This window comes from Phaethon aethereus (genome assembly GCF_964289735.1).
Source record: "Phaethon aethereus genome assembly, chromosome: 11".
NCBI classification, from domain to species: domain Eukaryota; kingdom Metazoa; phylum Chordata; class Aves; order Phaethontiformes; family Phaethontidae; genus Phaethon; species Phaethon aethereus.
Window position 1 is genome coordinate 23,255,886 of NC_138587.1, and position 21,936 is coordinate 23,277,821.

At 46.1% G+C, this 21,936-nt stretch overlaps 1 protein-coding gene across 1 annotated transcript in view; it reads left to right on the forward strand.

The window, feature by feature from the left end:
* Positions 1-967: 967 nt before the first annotated feature.
* Positions 968-21,936, forward strand: part of FBLN2 (fibulin 2) — a gene marked incomplete at its 3' end in the record, with an annotated part of 85,179 nt that continues 64,210 nt past the window's right edge. The window contains 1 exon segment of the mRNA XM_082004802.1: positions 968-2,327. Coding sequence (XP_081860928.1) covers positions 989-2,327 — 1,339 coding nt within the window. The 5' untranslated portion in view covers positions 968-988.

Sequence of the window (21,936 nt, forward strand, 5' to 3'; positions counted from 1 at the left end):
CAGACTGTAGGAATTCACTACAAAGTGTTGCTGTAAGTCGTTGCTGGCGGTGGCGTATCCTCAGTTGGTGTAAACGTCCACCGCGTGTGCAGTTGCAACTTCAGCGGAGTCGGAGTCAATCCCTCCATGCGCTACAGGCCTGCCGTGGAGCTGTGCCAACTTCTGTGAGCTGCAGATCCGGCCTCTAACGTGTATTACAGGATAGCTAATACGATGTTTAACCGCACAGTAACCACACTATACAAAGCAGTTCTATTTTAGTGCTGCTGGGGCAAAAAAAACCCAACCCTGTTAATGCTGAAGACTGAAGCGCAAAAGGTTGCTAAGTGGGGGAAAGAGGCAGAAAAAAACCTCTTATTTTGAGTTAACGTGTGTACAGACAAACTCTCATGTCTCAAGGCCAAGTTTTGTCTAAGAAAGAGCCTTAAGATTTGGGTCTTTGTAATTAAAACATAAAGAATAATTATCTTAAACTTACATCTGCAGAGGAAGAACTGTGTATTTACTTATTATCTGCTGAAAAATCTTTCTCTTTTTTAGCCAGAAAGAGTAGCAAAAAGGCCTTGAAGTATAAAGCCTTCTTTTTATTGAAATATATATATATATTTTGTAAACGGATTAAAAAGAGAACAATCACAACCTTTTTTTCTCCCTTTTTCTTTCTTTCTTTTTCAAAATGGGGGTGAGGGGGAAGCATGCGACTCCAAACTTAGTGCCTACAATACTTGGAAGACATTATGATTAATTTCGTACTTAGGTTTCCAGATGTTGGATTTTGTCCCAACTTTTAAAGACCTCTAATGTTTAACAGGATATGTGCTAAGTGTAGTCTTTAACAGAGTTTTCTTTCATAACTCTAGGATCTATGAGAAAAGGTAACTCGGGGAAAACACTGCAGATTCGGAGCTGAATCTACAGCCTTCTAGAAAAAAAACCCCAACATTAAATGTGCAAGTTTGGACCGGAGCTGTATTTGTTTGGGAAGACTATGGATAGGTACCAGAGCTGGCAGCAGAGCTGTTTGGTTGCTGTCCTCCTTGTGCTGCTGGGGACCGGCATTTCCCGTGCGCAGAGGGACTGCACGGGCGCGGAGTGCCAGCCCCTGGACAACTGCATCGAGGACGTGCTGGAGCCGGGCGAGTGCTGTGCCACGTGTCTGCAGCACGGCTGCACGTGCGAAGGCTACCAGTACTATGACTGCGTCAACGTGGGCTTTATCAACGGCAAAGTACCCGAAGGGCAGTCGTACTTTGTGGACTTCGGGAGCACCGAGTGCTCGTGCCCCAAGGGAGGGGGCAAGATCAGCTGCCAGTTCATGCTGTGCCCAGAGCTGCCCCCAAACTGCATCGATGCGGTGGTGCCAGCTGACGGGTGTCCTCAGTGTGGGAGAATAGGTTGCCTCCACGAGGGCCAGAAGTATGTCGCGGGGCACACCTTCCACATGCCCCCCTGCAAGGTTTGCCATTGCCCGAATGCTGGCGGTGAGCTGATGTGCTACCAGCTTCCGGACTGTAACACGTTCGCCTTAAACACTGCGAGTCCAATCGATGCTGAAGATAGCGAACCAGAGAGGCACTACGACGATCCGTACAGCTACGACCAAGAGGCACCAGAAGGGGACAACGCCCAGGTGGAGTCTCCAAAAAAATACAGGAGTTATTCGTCCCACCTAGAGCAAGAGAGCATCAGCCAAGAGCAAAGTGAGGATTATGACTACCTGCCAGCCAGCATTGCTCCTTCAGCTTTGGCTCCAGCTGACCTGTACACTGAGGAAACAGCTGCACCGCTCACCACACCAGTGCCTAAGGTGCCCTCTGAAGTTCGCAGTTCCACAGAAAGAAGTGAGCGAAAGAGGGTGCCTCGCACCACTGCACCATCCCTCCAGCAAGTGACGCATAAGGAAGCACCAGTAACCACCAGCGCTCCTCCGGAGCACACAACGGCCACCACCGAGACACCCAAGCACCTGGAGGAGTTTGAGAGGAGACCAAAGGGGAAGCAAGGGGACAAAGAGCGGCATGAGCAAGAAAGAGGCCCCCACTCTAAAATGAAAAAGCATGCCAGGAAAGAAGACGCGGGGAACAGCATGTATCTAGGCTTGAAAGAGGTGAATTTAACAGAGGCGAGTTGGTCAAAGTCTTCCCATGAAACACGCGAGGGAAATGCTTTCCCCAAGGTAAAGTTCAGTGCAACAACCTCCCCTCCTGTTGCTCTAAAGGAAGACCGAAGTCAGTCATCCCAAAAGCAATCACAGACGCTTTATCGTTACCATCCCGAGGAAGATGGGGACCCCAACTCTATTCACGCTATGCCCAGGTTACCAGAAGGTAAGAACTACTTCCAGTGTAGATGTCTAGAGAACATTTACTCATAATAATGTTGGTGCATATCCACTGTTCTTTTCTTCTTGCTGCTCCACATGGGCATGAAATCAAGCAAACTTCCAGTTACCTTCTTGCATCTCTTTCAGAAGATGGTTTGTGTTTCACTTGACGTAATAGATACCATTTCACTCTTGCCTACCTTGCTTTGATTTTGCGGACTGTGGGTAGTGTTTTCTGGTATTTTAACTTTATTTCAGATGATGGTTTGTTAAACTCTGACCTTTTCCTTCCATTACTTGCTTTTAATTTCTGATGTGGTGTTAGAGAAGCATCTTACTCTGCACAAAAGGATTTAATTAGTTATCTGCTTGGATCCTCCAGCTACCAACTGAATGTAATCACATTTGTAGCTTTTGTCTTTTGCTGGGGAGGAAGTGAAACAGTTGTGCTTCTAACTACAAAAATGTTAACAGCACTTGTAATATTTATCCTATGGCTTAAAGGCTGTCTAAGCTCATTAGTACAAGAACTTGATAGATACGCTCAAACACCCCTGAGGACTAGCAGGGAGAAGAAGGACTGCCTCTTGCTTTGTGTTTTTTGGGGGCTGGAAGTTTGTGATGTTTATGATCAACTGTGGCAAGTGTACGTATTTCCTCTCTGCCTCTAGATTCCTCTTGACATCTGCAGTGAATGTTGATTATATGCTTTATGCAATGCTCATTACTGCAATGAATGCAAACTTCATCGCTAGAAATTAGCACATACACAGCTCATATTTCCAATTCATTTTTCATCAAATCAAGAGTAATATCTCCTTTTTCAAGATGTGGCACGAAATGTTCTCATGAGACTCAGATGTATGATACTTGCAGTCGGAGTAGAGAATACTGATTACTCCCTAGACAGTGATATTTCTTCCTGGGTTATCTAGGTGGCCCTGAAACATCTTGAGCTGCCTGGTCTGTGTACTCAAGAAGTTTAAGGGAGACCAGATTTGGAGCTGAGATTCTAGGTCCCAACACAAACAGCACCTCATGACTGTTTACCAAGCAAAAGATGTATGAGGTCCGTGAATGGAGGTGGTAGCCTTTTTCTTTTTTGTTCACTGTGGAAGTGAACGTTTTTATTTTAAATGTTGACCTCACAGTTAGTGATAGCAGCTACAATCTGGGTCAGATGGTGACTTCTTGATTTCACCAAAACAACGCTCTAGAAACCAGTCTTACCTGAAGACCCTCACTGCATTGTAGGAGCGCGCCAGGCAGCGGTGTTTGAACGCAATGCCTTGAAACGAGAAAACATTCGCTGAGCACACGTACTGTCCAGAGGGATGCCATTAGGAAGTGCAGGCTTTCAAAAGTGATTTAATAGATACTTAATGTGCTCCAAGCCTTACCTCTATGCTCCCTTCTCTTCACGGGTGCCTGTTGTATTTTATTTCTACCTCCTTTTGTTATGTGAAAGATGACTCAAACGGGTCACTGGCTAATGATCCGAGGGTTATAGTGAACTGATTCCAGCCTTCCAGTTTGTGTAACCTGAGAAAGAGGATCTGTCCACACCACCTTCATCTGCTCTTGTGCAAATGCAAGTGGCAAAAAGCGTCTGCCTACACGGTGCACTGAGTTCATCTGTGGTGGGTTTTACGCTGCTTAGTATTACCGCGCAGCTTAAGCGCAAAGCTCTTTGTTGCAGCCTACCACAAAATCTGATCTGAGCTGTGCATCAAGGCTGTGCATAATACATGGGTCTGACTAAGGACTAATACACAATATCCCATTTTCTGATGGAACTTAAAAACAATCTATTTAAAATTAAATTGCCTTTTTTTTTTCCTCTCAAAAAAGGAAAGATGGGTAGACCATCCTGAAATTTTCAATGAGAGGGTTTTAAGAACGCCTACTGGGGTGAAAGTGTTTAGCAGCAGAGGTTAACTGCTACATTTTAGAGTCTCCTTGGGTGATTTCCAGTCTGTGATTCCTGGGAACTGCTTGCCTTGAGACAGGTCTGTTTGGGGTCTGCATTAGGTCGCGATGTCTGTTGGATAGGAGCAAAACATGATGGGTGTCATGTCAGGCATGAATCGTCTTAGCCTAGAGAAGCAGGCTTGGGCATTGCTGGATGCCATTTAGCTGAGAGAGAGATATATATATTTAATTTCCTTTAAATATCGTAGAAGTAGAAATGAAAATGCATAGTCATTGGGAGCACAGCACTCTCTCTTTGGCTGCAGACAATGCAGCTCTGAGGCTGCTGGTTCTCCGTTTGGCCTGCGGAGTTGCTGCATGTCCTGGGAAGGAGTGCCGGTGTCGTTGCACCGCGTGCGTCTCCCTGCAGCCGCTGGCCAGTGGGGCCTGGCTAGGCAGCCCCTGCCCTCCGTCTGCTCCACCATTCCCATTGGGAACAGCTGGTGGAAGCAGATCTGTGCAGGCTGTGAAGGAGCTACAGAACCTTCTCCAAAAATCAGGAATCTCCCTTGGCATGGCTAGCGCCGGCGCTCATTCCTAGGGACTGCTGTATTTTCACTTGTTTTGTTGTTTTAATTGATGTGGTTGTGACTCATGTGAGTAGATCCATATGTTTCAGTAATAAAATGCATACATCTTCTGTCTCTTTGGTGACTCCTGAGCCGGTGGTAGAGGGGGAGTGAAGATATTTGTCCGACTTGAAAGAAAAATTAATTTTGCCTTCAGATCTGGAATGAAAACATAAATTTTCTACATGTATTTCTAGCTATAAAATGGCACAATCCACCAGAATTGCCAAATAACTTCTCTTCTCCCCTCAGGAACCAGCAGCACGATGTAAACTGCATCAACCCCCTAATTTTTAAAGCCCATGAGGCCATTTCCGAATGGGGCTGCCACTCCGGCAGCGGCGTGGTGCCGCACCTCCGGGTGCGGCCGGGCCGTTCCTCGGAGCCTGCACACGGGTGACCCTGAGAGCGCGTTCAGGTCCCGTCTTTGGGTCCTCACCCCTTTGGGGTGCGATGTGAGCCAGCCCTCCTGCAGGCACGGAGCTGCTGGTGCCCCAAAACAAGCAGGCGCTGCCAAGCTGCCGGCCGCTCCCTGCCCTGCCCCGGGGCTCCCACCGGCAGCGAGCGCAGATTTTGTTCCACCGGCTCCCAGCGGGGTGCCGTGCGGTGCAGAGGCCGTGGCTCACAGCCCCGGGGAGGCTGTTTTGGCCGCTGTGAACGTGGTGTGATCCCAGAGAGTCGCGGTGCCCGGGAAGGGCGTGTTTAGCCTGAGGGGCTGGAAGTGGCTGTGCCTCAGAGAGGAGGGCTGGGTTAGGGGATTGCTTGGGGTTTTTGCACTTAATTGAATTTTTCTCACCAGTTTTTTTCATCAGTCTGTGTATGGGGAGGGATTTTCTTTATTTTGGCTTTTTCCTTCCTTGAAATCATCAATACAGTTATTAACATTTCATCTTAATTGCTTTTTTTTCTGGAAACATATATTTATTTAGCTTCCCGAGTCGCTGAGAGATACGTTTTTGTGACTGTAGGGACATTCTAGATATTTCTTTTTTTTTTTTAGTCTTTCTTTTCCTCCAGAGTTTAGAAAAGTATAGAAACAGTATAACAGTAAAACAGTACTTTTAGAAAAGTATAGAAGGCTTCACAGAAACATTTACTGCCACTAAAAATTCAGCCCAAGTTAGATGGTTGTTGCATTTGTTCTTCCTATTAGCTGTATCCTGGCACCAGAACTCAGCTGTGGTCGGATCCCTGATGCCTTTGGTTAAAAACTTGGCTTCATTACTTATATTTTATGTATCTCACTTTGGTTTTATATGCAACTGAGTTTTCATCTCCCAAATCTCCGATGGCTCATATGTAATCTAATGGTGGAAACAAAGTGGAGTACTTTGGTGCTCGGAGAAGGTTAATTTTGTGTTTTGATTCTCTTTCTCCTTTTGTGCTTCATTGTTCATCGGCGTCTCGGTACGACTCTGCGAGGCTGCCAGGCGCCGCTTCCCTGCTCGCCGGCGGGCGCGTTGGTGCCGGGGAGCGGAGCCTGCCCTGGGGTACACGCCAAGCTCTGCCAGGCCCGGGGACAGAAATAACTCTGCTGCTGAAGAGCTGCTGTTGTTAGACCCAAGCGTACCCAACGAGATGTAATATTGCGCTGTGTTCCACGTCAGCCAGCTAGAATGGTCTATTTAGCATCTTCGCTCACGGACTCCAATGAATTGACGTTTATTTGGGGAATTTTTTTCCCCTCTCCTTTTGTGGCTGCTCTGAGCTTTTCTGGACCAAAAGCTTTTCTTTTTTTGCTGATTATCTGGGGAGGACGGGGGTGCTGCCGCCGCTGCCGCAGAAATGAGCCGTGAGTGCGCTTGTCACAGATCCTGAGTATAGATTGAAGAGCAACTTTCTTCAGCAACATACAGACTTAGTGAAGTGTCTGTGGCAAAAGCTAATTACTCCATTCCTAAAGGAACTGTAAGTGTAAAGTAGAGGTAATTACTCAGCTGAGGAAGTGTAAATTAAGTACTTTCACCAAGGGAAGGGATGAGATTGATGGAGACTATTCTCTTTATACAGCCTCTTTCCAAACATTGATCTTATCCTGTCACTTACTGCAAGAGCAGCAAACAGAGGGAGTTTTAATTTCTGTATTTCCTATTTCCTCATCCTAAAAGTGCCCTGAACAGGGGAGGGTCAAATAAAACCCCTTTAAAGATCTTACTGTCAAGTTTTGTTACGATTTTCCCACTTTTTTCCATTTCCCTATGCTCTGCTGGTAGAGTGCCGTGTCTTGGATAAATGCAATTCAGGTAGCAAACAGCCTCTCTGTAAATGTTTTCTGATTTGCATTCTGGTTTTGGCAGGCTGAATAGCAATTTGTGTCTGGCTGGAACCATTGTGTTTCAGAATGGAGGAATTTTTCCACTTTGAAAAATAACCAGTTGTGGATGAGTTTATCATGGTCATTTTGAGAGATAAGGATAATTGCTCTCCGACTGAAGTAAATTGCACCAAGTAAATATTTGCAAGCTGAGATCAGTGGATGTGAGAATGGCAGTTATTGCATGTGAATCCTGACCGGGCAGGAGGTATTGGGAGGCTCTCCTGTAACTTCTAAGGATGTAGTTGAGATTTCAACCAACCCATCTACTGCATGTCTGCTGATATTGAGGCTCATGAAGGAAGAATTACCTTGAATTTCATAACTGAGGGCAAACAGGAAACGAGATCCATAAAGCAGACCGACAGTGAGGGTTTCCGAGGTGTTCCCTGAGCACACCGACCCTTCATCCCTCCTCCTGCCACCATAAAATGCACTGGAGGTGGGAAAATGCTATGGATGGTGCTTCAGAAACGCAAACTCTATTTGCAGTTGCTTTGTATTTTTTGGTACCGGGTGAAGTGTTCTTTCACATTTGCTTTAATTACCTCAGGCTTAATCCTATCTTGTCTACTTTGTTCCAGTTCTCTCTGCAACAGGAAGGAATCAGCTTTAGACCTTCAAAGTAGAATAACTGAGGAATAAAAATAAACCTCAGGAGAGCGGGGTGTAGAGAGAAAAAGCCTCTGGGCCAGCAAGTGTGAATCAGCATGAATTACAGCCCCAGGTGACAGTGTTCAGTTGTCTCTTTGGTAGTTAAAGTTCTGAGATGGTAAGGTTATAGAGGAAGATAGTGTGAATGGTTATAAGGCAGGCTGAGATATTTATAGAAAGGGGAAGACTAAAGTGCTATAAAATTAAGAACTGTTTTAAGAGAGAACCGCAAAATAGATCTATTTGTTCTGCCAAAAATGGCAATCAGACCTTATTAGGTAGCCAGATGCTAGTTTAGAGGAAAAATAAAAAATGCAACCGTTTTCTAATTAAAAAAATAGCATGTATGGTATGTAGGGAGCTGGTCCTCTCAGGGCTTCTAGTGCACAACCCCTTCCTAGAGCCCTTCCCTTGCTCACACCAACGCTGTGACCCCAGCGCCCATGGCTGGGGGCTGCCACCCCCTCCTCATCCATCTCCACTGGCCCAACTGGTGGTGAAGACGTGAGCAGCTCGTGCCGGGACCTCTCTCGGACCAGCTGGCAGATTTGGGCTGCTGGGCCACTGCCAACCAGCCCTGCTGACAGCAGACCTGCCATTTCAAGTTTCTGCTTGAACGGAGCGTTGCAGGATGGAGTGCGGCTACATCTAACCCCCTGCACGAAGGACGCCTGCCCGAGGCGTGGTGGTCACCACAGTTGCGTTTCCCTGTCTTTTCATTTGTCTTCCTTCCAAGGTATAAAGCATAAGTAGGGGCTGAGGTTGGACAGCCAGATGAAGGGAACCACCTGTGCTGGGGTGGGCCCTCTTGGCACTCTCCGTTTTAAGAAGACCAGTAATTCCAAGTGTGTGTGTGCTAAACGCTGCTTGCATGGGTCCGTAAGCAAAGGGTGCAAGGAAAACCAAAGCCTGCCTCAACGCCACGGAGGAGTGTGTTCAGAGTAATTGTTTGCAGACTCGGAAATAAACGTTAGCCAAAAGTATCAGGTCTCCGGGCACTGGATGCGGCCTGGCTTTCTGCTTGCAAAGCTCTTGCTTTCAGCGGGTGCAGCGTTAAGCCTGCGTCGGGTGCTTTGAACGGTCCCGCTCGAGGGGTCTGAGTGCGGATCAGGAGGGCTGACCTAGCCTGCCGGCCTAGGCACGTAGGCAGCAGCTGAATTTTGAGTATCCAGACCTGCCCTGCCCAGGAGCCTATGTGTGGGGTCAGCGTTGATGGTTTGGTGTTTCTGTCCGGATGATCTCCCCGGACAAGTTGCGGCATGACGGCTGCTTGCCTGTTTGTGTTTTGGGAACTGCTGTGGGTCAGAGCGCTGCTCTGGCTTTCCAGCTGGCTGGGCTTCAGCATGCCTCTCAAAGCGGTGGGCTCTAGGGTTTGGAGCATTATTATCCTTTCTTTGGAAGAATCCCTCTGGTGAGCTCAAGCCCTCCTCGCCACAGACCTTCTTCCATTCATCATGTGCTAAAATGGAGATACTAACCAAAGCTCATGAGCTTCTGGTTAGCGATACTTTTGTGTCAGGATTTTATGGTGCTTGTTTTGGTCCTTAACTCTTACAGCGTATTTTAAGTGGTAGCTGTATATGGAACCAGGAGCTCACGAACTTTACTTAGAAGAAATAGTTTAGAGGGTCTTTTCTCAAAGATGTGAAGAGCTGTGGAGTGGTGCAAGCAGAAGCTTGGTCTGCAGAATGCTTTACTAAAAACTGTCTGCATAACCTGTGATGGTCAGATGTATGCAGATTTTTAAGAGGCTAAGCAACTTACAGAAATGCTCGAGTCTCGAGGTCTTTTCTTTTTAAACACCAGTACCTGCTAATCTGCTAATTGGAAATGTTTGAGAACGTGGTTCTCTGTCTTCCCGAGTCACCTCTAAAATGAACATAACAGCTCCTCACTTCCCTGTGATCTTACGGATAAGGCCCTGAATCACCGGGGAGCACGGCAAGCAGGTACAGCGTGCGGTACAAGGTGGGACAAAGACGTGTGTTCCTTCAGGTCGTGCTAGTCTTGCCTTCATTGAATGCGCTCTGAAGAGCAAGCTCGTTTTCCCGGCGTCTGGTGCGGTGATGTGGTGTAGTCAGTTTTCCCGTCCGCTGACAGCGCCTTTTACACAGTGAGTTCTTTTTACTGCAGCAGGATGATTCCTCGTGCAGTTGGCTGGAGCAGTTTTTTATAAGGGGATTCATTGCACCGAGTGTTGGCGCCAAGGTGAGGTGCAGAGAAAGTCTGAAGAAAAAATGAAACGGTGTGACAGATTCACACCTGGCTGGGGAACGTACGTGGGCAGTATCCATGTCCCATCCCGTTGTGGAGGAGTGCGGCACCGCTGGCGCTGGCGCAAGCCCGCAAGGCAGTGTCTGCGTGGGATGGGTTTTCCACAGCGACGCTGAACACGGACTAGGGTTTTCAGATATCCGTAACCTTGAGCGAATTAGTTACCAAGGTAGTTTAAATCTCCTCTGTTGAAATAATAATTTCAACAGGAGTTGAGCACCTAACCTATGATGGCATCAAAACATTTTTGGAAACCCATCCTGTGTACCTGTTTTCTGGAGGTAAACATCACTATTTGTGGCAAGTTAGCTCCATCCATGGTTTGCAACAAGAACATTTGATCTCAGCTGAGAAATTAAAACATGCTGGAGACAAAATATGGAGTTTTTAACTCCCAAAGATGGGGGTTTTCTTGTACAGATTAATCAACCACTTGAAACGTCAAGGCTGTTGGGCTCACCAGGTTTCTCAGGGGGAATGCATTTGCTGCTTATTTTTAGTATGTATCTGAGCGTTGTGGGGGTTTTTTTTTGTATGCATGTTTGATACTTCTTCAGAAAACAGAATTTAAATGAGACTTCTTTGCAGTAATGTTTGTAGTATTCTCATTGATCGCTGAGGAATTAAAAACAACCCTGAATATAGCTCCTTGTTAGAGAAAGGCAAATATAAGTAGTAATTTCTGATCCAAATTTTGTGAGACAATAACCTTTTGAACAGTTTCAAATATGTAGGCCAAATAAACGTGGCTTTCCAGCACATGCTTACTCATGAAAGGATTTGTAATTTCATTACCCCAGGCCTCACAGCGAGCAATATCTCTTACCTCTTAGGGATTCTTAGGTAACAGGCCAGCAGTAATTGGAATTTTATAAAGATCCCCTTATGTGTGAGCGGGTTTTATGTTTTATTGACTATTCCCAGTCTGTCTGTGCTGTGCCGGAGACGACCGATTCTCTTCCAAAGCCACCAAAAAGTCCTAAACTGCCATGCCCAAGCGCTGGTGGTGTTGGTGCTCAGCCAAAGTCCGAGAGAAAAGGCGGAGGGGGAAAGTAACTGTGCTATCTTGAGGGCCAGCGAAGCTCCCCTGCACGTCTTCCCCTTTCCTGCCTTTGCCTGGGGGGCCGGGGAGCCGCAAGCGACCCCGCGAGCACCTTGCAGTGAATGTGTTTGTAAGCAGCAGCATTACAGGGCCCCGGGGTCTGCAGCTGTTCGCTGCCAGGTGGGATGAGTGGGTTTTGCTCCGTCACTGGGATGCGCTGATGGTGATGGAGTACGGAATCACAGAATCGATCATTCAGGTTGGAAAAGACCTCTAAGATCATCAAGTCCAACCATCAACCCAACACCACCGTGCCCACTAAACCACGTCCCGAAGCGCCACGTCCACGTGTTTTTTGAACACCTCCGGTGGTGGTGACTCCATCACCTCCCTGGGCAGCCCCCCGCCATGAGGTGGTGGCAGTTGCTGCCGCGAGTGCTCCGGGGTGTTGCAGGGAGGCAGCTGCTCCCTGCAGATGGCCTGGGGAGCACGGGGGTCCCGGGCTTGTGGGGTGCGTGGTCAGCACGCTGAGGCTACGCCTGCACAGCAGCCTCGCCTGCCCCTCTACAGCCCGGTTACGCTGTGCGCAGTTCTGGCTCCGACTTTTTCAAACCCCTTCATGCACCAAAAAAGGGGCAATTTAGAAAAACACAGAGAACAATAATTCCTTCTCCCTTGTTGCTGTGGAGGCTGGTTGCTTTTGTGTTGCTGTTGTGAACCATAGGGATGCTGACTGCTCAGAGTTGTTTGACCATAGTTTTGAATTGCCAAGTACTAAAATAAATGTTTATGGCTCCAACAATCTGGGTTTAAAACCTTTTTAGCAGTTTAAACAGTTGCATGAAAGGGGAGGATTTGCATCAGTAACTTTTAAAAGATGTTATGAAAGCTGATGCTCTTGTGAACTGTTGCTCTGTGTATAATACGCATCTTTAAAATAACGAAAATCATCACATGGAACCTCGTAGCTTTACTGTGACCATTGAGAGGGCAGGTTAGTGCTCGCATCTCCAGTGAGGGGTACCGCACAGGTATAGAGCGTTGCACGCTTTTCCGCTGCGGTTACCTGAATTGGGCACGTATGTCTCAAGGGTAGGTAAGGAAAGTGCTTAGCACAAGCTTTACTTTGTATGAGGTCACTATGTAGAAATTTTACTTCAAGAAGGAGAATTGGCATCTTCTCTCCTGTGTTAGCCATCTGTGCTGCACCTTCACCTGCCCTGCTTTTTTGGGCTGTCACTGGACCTCATTGTGGATTTTCCCCCTCCTCCTTTGCGGCGTAGCCCGTAGCCCTCCCCGTATTATATAGGAGTATATATTGCCCTCCCCCGTCACCCTCAAGGAGCTAACTTTTGTGGCTTTGCACTTAAGGACATGTTTCCTTTCACCTGAAGTTGGCACTCTGGGGCGTGCTGATGGCTGCAGGTTGGAGGTGGAGTGGCAGCCTCCGGCCGCTGCAATGGCTGTGGGTGGCTGCAGCCCAGCACGGGGTGTTTGTGGCCCAGCACAGGGACTTTGCAGCCTGGTGTCAGCCACCAGCCATTGGGGACCAGTACAGGAACCCTTCTGGGAGAGCTGCAGGAAAGAAACGGAGGAAGACGTGCCTCCGATGGTGTTAGGGAAGTCAGCAGGTTACCAAAAGCCAAATAAACTGAAAAGGCAAGTGCATGCTCCGTACAGGATCATCAGTGAGCACTGTCGAAAAGGGACACAGGCGTACCAGGTGCGAAAAAATGCCACTTGCCATGGATGTCATACATAGTCCAAGAAATTTTAAGCCAATTTTACACAATATATTCTGGTCTTAGTATATCACCGAGATGCTTTTGGTGTGTTTTTTTAAAGTAATAAGCTCAATAGCACCGTGTGAGGGCTACAGTTTGGCATTGAGCTGTAATAGCACTGTCCTGGTTTTGCTGGGATGGAATCCTAAAATCAGTTTTCTGCCCGGGAAAGCTGCATTTCGAAGGAGGCTGCAGCCCCCGTTACTGCGAGAACAAAGCTGATCAGCCGCTTTAGCTCACGGCCCGCCATGGCATGCGGGTTTCCATAGGGGCCAAGGCCTCTCGCAGTCTCAAGACGGCCGGGTGCTAAAGCTGGGGGCAACGGAGGCCGAGGCAGCTGAGCCGGGCTGGCCAGCAGAAGCGTTCCGAACCAGGAACGCCGCGCTCGCCGTCAGCGGAGGAGCCTGCCGGGAACGGCGCGCACTCTCCACGGCCACAGCTGTGCCGCTCGCAGGGTTTCTTTTTCAACCCACGAGTTTCCTTTCTTTCCCCCATTTCCCTTTCTTGGCTGAGGGGGGTTTTGGGAGGGGATAGAGCAATTGCTAGCGTTTAGCCCGGAGGTGGCTAAACCAAGACAAGCACCCGCCTCCTCCGTACATCAGATTGGATATTAGGAAAAATTTCTCCACCGTGAGAGTGGTCAAGCATTGGAACAGGCTGCCCAGGGAGGTGGTGGAGTCGCCATCTCTGGAAGTGTTCAAAAAATGTGTGGATGTGGCACTTTGGGACATGGTTTAGGGGGCATGGTGGTGTTGGGTTAACAGTTGGACTTGATGATCTTGAAGGTCCTTTCAAACCTTAATGAATCTGTGATTCGTTGTGAGCAGTAACGTCAGACGGGTTTGGAGCAGGGGAGCTGGGGTTTGACTGGAGCTGGCTCATGTGCAGGGAACAGATCCGAGAAGAAAATGAATGAGCTTTTGCAACAAGAACATCTGGCTATACTTCAGTTTTCTTTTCTTCTCACCTCTCACTATTTATATGTTAGTTTCTGTCTGAGTTTTGAAAGACATTCTGTGTGCTACTTACTGGAATCATTTTCTGAGCACAAGTTAAATGGATTAATATTATAGAGCTGTACATCTTGTATGAAGTGAAGCATCAAAAATCTTTCTTGTATTCGTATTCTGATTGAGACATCCTACAGGGACTTAGGAAACAATTCTGTTTTGCTGTCAGTGGTTTGTAACACAGAATTTATTATACTTAATACCAAACCTACTGTGTGCCAATAGCACATGGCACACGCAAAAGAAATTCCAGAAACACAAACCTTGCTTCAGTGGGGAACAGAATTTCCTGAAAAGCAAACACTGAAATGAAAAGCGTGTCATCTTCTCCAGCTAGCTTCACAGCGAAAGCGGATAGCCTTGTGTGCCTGATACAGGTGTTGCGTTTTGGGAGGGTAGGTTTTCTAGGAGACTCATGTTCAAATTTGTCTAGTTTGTCATTAAAAAAGTAATGTTCGTTACCAAAAACGTATCTTTTTAATGAAAGTGGAGCTTACTATATATAATGGTAATTTCTTATGACTCTTTCCATAAGGTTAAAGAGCTCTTTTGCATTGAATAAGCAGAATGAGAAGCTTTCAGCTAGTTTAATGGTGTTTAAGGAGTCTTTTTTGTTTTTAATAATGATTCTGAGAAATCACTGGGAGGAAGACTTTTAGATAAGAGTATTAAGTCAATCCATTATCTGCTTGGTGGCATGGAAAGCCTTACACCCACCACCAGTTCTGCCAAATGCTGTCACTATTTGGCTATCAAGCATTCAGTTGATGGCTATTTCTCTCTAAAGCTCAAGTAGACCCAATTGTAATTCCTCAACTACCTCTATAAAACCTCTTGTTTATGGCCTATAAGCAGCTGAAGATTAGCATAGTTCTCCTTCTCCCTCTTATCCAAGAATTCTTTCTCTGCAATGTGCATTAATTTTCCTTGTGTTGGAATTGCCTTGCATGAAACTACTGGTAGTTTTCGTTTCCAGAGTCAAAACTTCAGTATACCAGCCAAATGATTTTGTAAGAGATTTACTGTGAGGAACTGTTTTCACTGAAGATAACATACACTTAAGTAATGTCTCGTGTAATAATGATAAAATTTGTACTTTTTCTGGTTCTGGATCAAAGTTGATAAGCGTTGTCTTAACTCATGGCATTGAAATCCAAAGAAAAGTATAGTAAACATCAGTGATGACTAGGTTTTACGTTAGAAGGTTACATAAATGTTTAATTTCAGTCAGCCTGGATTGACTGTGGTCACAAGCAAGTTGTGTTTTTGCTTGTAGCTTTATGTGAGGTAGAAGATAAACATGGAGACTTTCCAAAATCTTATGCACTGGTCTCAGAAGTTTCGTCTGTTGCATTAAACTAATGACTGTGCTTTACAAATGTTCTTGAAATATGGACTTTTGCCTTGCTTGGCCTCTGGCCCTGGAAAGCAATTTTCCCGGCAGTGTCTGCACTCCTTCTCCTTTGTGCTTGGCCCTGGGGACAAGAGGAGCAGGTTTGTACTGTGGCATGGCCGAGAATCCATTGTGGGAGAGGCAGGGACTCTCACTGCCTTGGTACTAGGTACTAACCAATTGAGGTGAAAAAAAGAGTTTTACTACTGGTTTTCTTATTCTTGATGAATTTAACCAACCAGTTAAAATGAACAGGAGCTTTCGGCATCAACCAGTTAGTTACATTGGCTTCTCAGTGTGAATAATTTGGGATGCTGAAAAATTCTGGCATGTGGCAGAGAGGCCAGCTTGGGCTTACTGTTTATGCTCACGCTCCTGTACTAAGGTTAAACGAGTTTAAAGCTTTGGGGCTGAAACTAACCATCCCTTAACCTCCAGTCCTGAGTCCGACCTTGCATAATGGCAGCGCAGCCTGGCAGAGCAAGCAGCGCCTGCGTGGGGTAACGTCCGTGACTTCGAAGGCGGAACGCTTCATCAGCACCGCTGTTTGTCCGCGCTCCTTTAAACTATGGGATCTGACCCTTATTAGGGAATACTGAAGTCCCATTTTGGTATGGTGAACAGCTTTGCGCAGTCTTGAAATCTGACCCCGATATTTCAGACAGGTAGCTCTGTTACTCAACTTTTGAGTGGAGCCAGTATCATTTAATGAAAAAAGACTTGGAAGCTCAAATCCTGTCCTGTCAATGCCATATTAACCCCATTAGTTTCAGTGAGGTATACACTCATTTTAGCTGTATTGCTTCCTCCTATATTACTTTAAAATGGTAAAAGGCAACTGTTAGGTATCAGAAATTCTAAAAATTAAGTGCTATCTTTAAGAAAGAACTCCTTACATCTCACGTGAACATACAACAGTTGGTCTCATTTCAAAAGGCTTTCTTTGCAGTCACAAAAAACGTACTTCGTCTGTTATGTTTTTCAGACTCAAGTTCCTCTCCCCCGATCTTACAGTTAATTTATAGTAAATGAATACCTCATAAAACATGCGAACATTATACAAATACATTATTGTGGCCCTTTGTCTTTTTGTTTGTAAATTCCATAAATTGAATGTTTCGGTCATGGATGTTTATGGAGATGGAGTCAATAGCACTGACTGAGCCCATGGCACGACATGGTGCTGAGGGTCAGGAATGAGCCCCTCTTTCCATGGCAGGCAGGCAGGGTCTTGATGCTTACTGATCCGGCATCGCAAACCGCATTCCTTTAGGGAAAAAAGAGCTGGGGCTGATCAATGAATGTGCTGGCCCATCCACGCCCGTATAATGGAACTGCGATTCACACTGCTGCGCTTCAAATGCGACACAGAAAAGTCCAGACTCCCCCAGGGAGTTAATCGTGCACCTGGCCATAAGTATCGGGATTACGGCCGGTTTTGTAGGTGAATATAGCTCTGTCTTTCAGATATTAGAGAGAGACCAATGAATTATTTTGCTACTCTATAAATGTAGAGTGATTGCACTATGTCCTAAATATGTTAGTATGGGAATTTTCCTTGTGTACTGCCTTCGTACTAGGTCAGAATACTGCTGTTCTTGGAGCAAGTCTTGGCTGGCTTTGGTGCGATTGCAACACAGGTGGCCCCAGGTACTAGTGAAGGCATCTTCACAGCACATTCACATTTTATGTTCTTCAATGGCAAGAAACAAATATATATTTATGTTGCAGGATTAAGGACTCAGTCCATTTCCTGGAAGGCCAGAGGCCCACACCGCTGAAACGGTGATTGATTCTGTTCTCAATGACGAACGAGAGAGGTTTTCTAAAACCCGAGTTGTTTGTTCTGGCTGGCTGTTTGCTGCCACCTTGCTGAGATTTTTCCTTTGCTACTTGAGTCTATTCTGGACTCTTCAGAACCTGAAAACTGCCAAAGCTGATGACAAACAAGAAGGAGCAAGCGTTGGTGCGGTGCAAGGAGAATGCCAGTTAAGTGGACTGGTATTTCTGGTGGAGTAGCCCGCGGCACGCTGGGTGGGGTGGGTATGTGTTGCCCTATCTGCGCATTCTCCCAAGGATGGAGGGCAGATTCTCTGCTTGCACAATCTGTCTCCTCTGCTGCTCTGGCAGGGCTGGTGGTACAGCGGAGGTTTGCTTGGCAGTGCCTTCTGTGGGACTGAAAAGGTATAAAGTTCAGGCTTTACCTACGCCCTATCTCGATCTACTTAGAAGACACTACGCCTGGGCTCCTGGGGACCAGTTTCAGGGCTTGTCTGTGCGTGCAGCTGGTGGAGAGTAAGGCGACGGCTGTATCCGCGCGCGTGGATGTGCAGGCTGAGCTATAGTGTAGAATTTAAAGTTGGTGTTCGTTACAGAAGTTACGCACAGAGAGCATGCAGGATGAATGCGTAAATACAGCCAGCGCTGTGTGTGACTCTGTTGGGTATCAAATGCCTTAAAAAAGGTGCAAAGTCGCTTCCAGCTGTGTGCTGGGGAGCTGTGTGGTAAGGCTGGAAAATGCCTTTATCTTGTTTGCCCTCTTCTTTTCTTATTCCCTGGTAGTAAGATTTGGTTACTAACTTTCAAACTGCCGAGCAACTTTTAACTACTTGTGTATACCTAAAAAATCCACCTTGTTCTGACACTGAAATACTTCCTAACATGGTCTCTGAACCAGTCTGTCAAGCAGGGGAGAGTTCAGGTCTGCAGCAGTGATGGCCATTGCCACGATTTGTGTAATTGATAATAGAAGCTTTGTAAGCAGGAGTTCAGAAGTGCCAAAATGACTCCGTAGGTTTGCATGGTGCTGTAGGAGTGCTTGCAAGCTCAATGTAAAGACTTAGCATCTAGACAGATGGAAACTTTATCCATCTCCCTTTAAAGTGTCGTGCTGCAGGGACCCCCGTGGGTTTGCTAGCTGGAGGTCACGCCATACTGCAAGGTATCCCTAGTGAAACACGGAGCCTTTACTTGGGTAACCGAGTTGAGCCCAAGACTCAGGAAATCCCTGAAGTAATGCAAAGTAGGTCCTTGTTTGCCAAACCAACACAGCGCCGCAAATTTCTAACTGTAGCTCGATCATGAGAACATTCAAACAGACTTCACCTGGTTTCATATGTAACTGCAACGTTTCTCACAGCTCAGGCTTGCCTGGCTTTTTCTTCCAGAACCGCCACTTACGCAAATTGATTAATTTGACAAATTTCTGCCTTTTGTAGCAAGTCATGTTCAGAACAAGGAAGCGTGAAAATCTAGTACGTGGTAAAATTGCTCGTCAAGTGTTGTGCCACACGTGCTTGTAAAGGAGACTAATAAACGCTTTTCAGCACAGAAATGTATGGCTTGGACATCACCTACAAAATTAAGGAAGGAATGACAAATCCTGTAACATGTTTCAAATGATCTGGTATTTGAAGTTATTTGTAAGGTTCCATCTCCTTGAGTCAAGTGGCTGCCCAGAAACATCACCCTTCATTTAAAAGATTTTTAAAAAAAGTAGGAGCGCCACACAGTCTTCCTTAAAGAGAAAAACTAAATCTCGAGTGTTTAGAAACAAACAGCAGCAGCCATCATGCTCTGTGGGCAGTGCAGGGGGTGGTGGCCGGGGCCGCGGTGGGGTGGCTGTGAGCCCGGCGGCAGCCGTCCTTCCGAGCACCTCTCCTTGTGTGCACCTGCAGCACGTTCATAGGAGGGTCTCCGCAGCAAGGAGGAACCGAAGAGGAGCCAGGCACATCGGGAGTGTGAGAGCCAAATTAAGGCATTGCTCTTGCTGAGACCCACAGAAATCACTAAAGAGGGAAAACGGAGCCCTGCTGAAATTTTCAGCAAGGGAAGAGAGATGAGCAGACAGGTATGTCCTACTTTGTCGCACGCTATGAGCTGTCAGAGGAGTGGTTGACGGGGTGGGCTTGGGACTTTTTCTATTTTACTTTCAACCTGGAGGCGGCTAAATAGGAACGGTTTAAAATAGTTTCGTAGTTGCCATAGATACTTGCTTGAATTGAAAATAGAGGTTTGGACCAAGCTTTTAGTCTGTCCGCCAAAGCAAAACTTGGACCTGAGTGATGAAACCTGAGTGGGCTTGAGGAGTCACGCCGAAGCTTGCGCTGCCACAATTGGTGATTCAGCCGTGCCGCAGAGGACGTGGATGTCTTTGACGTCACTGAGCAGCTCCAGCAAGGGTTCACATGGGCCTGGAGACTCTGGGAAGGGAAAAATCCTTCATGCTTCAAACGTTTTCCTCCTCTTTTTTTGCCCCAGGAGGTCTGCAAAGCTCGGAAAAACGCCATGGAATGCTGCTTTCCTGGGACTGGGTTTGATTTTTACTTTTTAAATGTCACTTTGCAACAAAGCAGCAGCAAATTTAAAGTAGCTCAGCTGGATAAAAGCATCCTGTTAAGGTAAATTCAGTTTATTTGTCCCAGGAATGTGTGGCAAATGTGTGTCTAATTACAGATAAGGCAACTAAGCCTTTCATCTTCTTTCAGTGAAAAAGAATCTGCAAATAAAGGGGAAAATGTTTTGCTGAAATGTGTGAAGGTCTTTTCAAGGATTTGCTTGTCACTAGTGAGCCCCAGTTAAGGGAATTGGAAACGTTTCGCCCTATCCTTCTGCTTTGTGGGTGGCATTGGATGGATTGGGACAATTTCAGCTGACACTGGAAATCCCTCACTTTGAGATAAAAACCTGTTTTTCTGCCTGTGGAGATTTCTAGTTTCATCTGTCCGTGTTCAGATGGGGAGGGCAAATCAGTACTGGTCCGGTGAAGATGACTGAGATGCCCAGAATACATTGGTTGAGTCTGGCCTGAAAAGTGCATACTTAACATTGTGTCATATTTCCTCTCCAATTTCTTGCTCAGTAGGTGGTAGAGAATTAGTGCTTAATTACTTGCAGGCTGCGGACAACAACCAGCCCCCTTCAACTGTTTACATTTGTGGATAAGACTGGAGCTGAATGTTCTTTGTGGTTCAGTCTTTCTCAAAATCTATGGAAGACTTTATAGTGCTTGTTTATCTTTTATACCATATACTGAGATAAATGTTTGTTCCCAAAGAGCTTTTTATCTGTTAAAAAAAAAAAACCAACATTCATCCATGTCTCTATCACATGATGTGTGATAAATCCGATTTATACCATTCAGCTTCCCAGCTTGTGAGAGGGCACAGTCTGTTGTTGTTCAAGAGGCTTGTGCAATTGTGGGCGTTCATAACTGAGCAGAAAATCAGATCCAAGTCTTAAAGGTGGAGCTGGAGTTCTAGACTTGCTTGGATACAGGGAATTACATCTAGCAAACATCACTTGAATAAAACATTAATTTCCCATTAAAAAACATTAAGTTGCTCTGATAATTGTTCCTGGTTTGAGTAATCCTCATTTCCTGCATATCTCTGGTGACTCATCACAGCAGAGATCTCATCCAGTCTGCTTTGCAGATGCTCTCAAGCTGTCTATTCCCCATCTGACTCAGCTTCTTTATCATCAGCATCTTCTCTTGTTGCTATTGTGCTAATGGAAATGGATGCCTCGCTAAGGACTTCATTCTCCTTCCAGCTTAAACATGACTGGCACTGCTGGCTGCACCTTTAAATTTAACTCAAGTTTTAAGAAAGTTGTAGGTTAAAAATTCACATTTGATGTTTTCAGGTTGTCTCAAGTCTTGCATTGGCAGCTGATTGCAAAAATGTATGCTTCTCTCAGTCCTCATCTCTAATGGGAACAAACCTTTCTTCCTTGCAGATTTTCTGCGACTGGTTTGCCAATGTAATAAATTCCCGATGTGATCTGTGCATTCTATAACTTCAATTAAACTTTACTTCAAGGGGTTAAAAGAGATGGGTGGTGCACGGGTCTGTCTGGAGTTCTGTGCGTGTCAGCTATCACCTTTGTAACAAGGTTTGAGAGTCTGTTGCTGAAGTTTATAGGTAAATATAAAGTTTTAAGACAGGTTGTTGGTGGACGGTGTACTAAGCAACAAAACCAGAGGTTTCGAAGAAATTCGTGTTGAATATACAGCTTAGACTCGGCAGTGTTATGTGCCTGCAGGCGGTGTGTTCTCGTAGGTTTAAATCCAGAGCCCTCAGAGCTGTGGCACCACTGTGGCCAAGTCTCGCGTGACGTTCGTATTGCTCCTGAGGCACGTTTGTCAGCTTTGGGGTGTACAGCAGCACCTTTTATGACTCTCACTTTGTAACTTGGACTAAAGGAATGGAAGGTGTGTAAGGGTGTAACTCCTGCTAGAATTACCTGGCTGTAAATACACATTTAAGACTTACCTCTGCTGTTAGTTTAAGGCCACCATAAATTTTTGATCCTGAAGCAACACCAGAAGTTTCTGGCAGGAGTCCTGAGGGTGATGGGGATGTGTGCAAGGAGGATGTGAAGGGCTCTTGCACAAATGAGTCTTTCCTCCTTCTCTCAGTATTTCCTCGGAATGCTGTTCTGGGTTACTGGTCAGGAGGTCCATTGTCCAACTTGTTCGTAGTCGTACAGGTAAACTTGCTTTTCCTTTCTTAAGTCACCCTCCTCCTCCTCCGAGCAAAATGGAATCTGACATTTAGTACACAGTGCATTGCGGTGAATAAATAATTTGTTATGCTTTT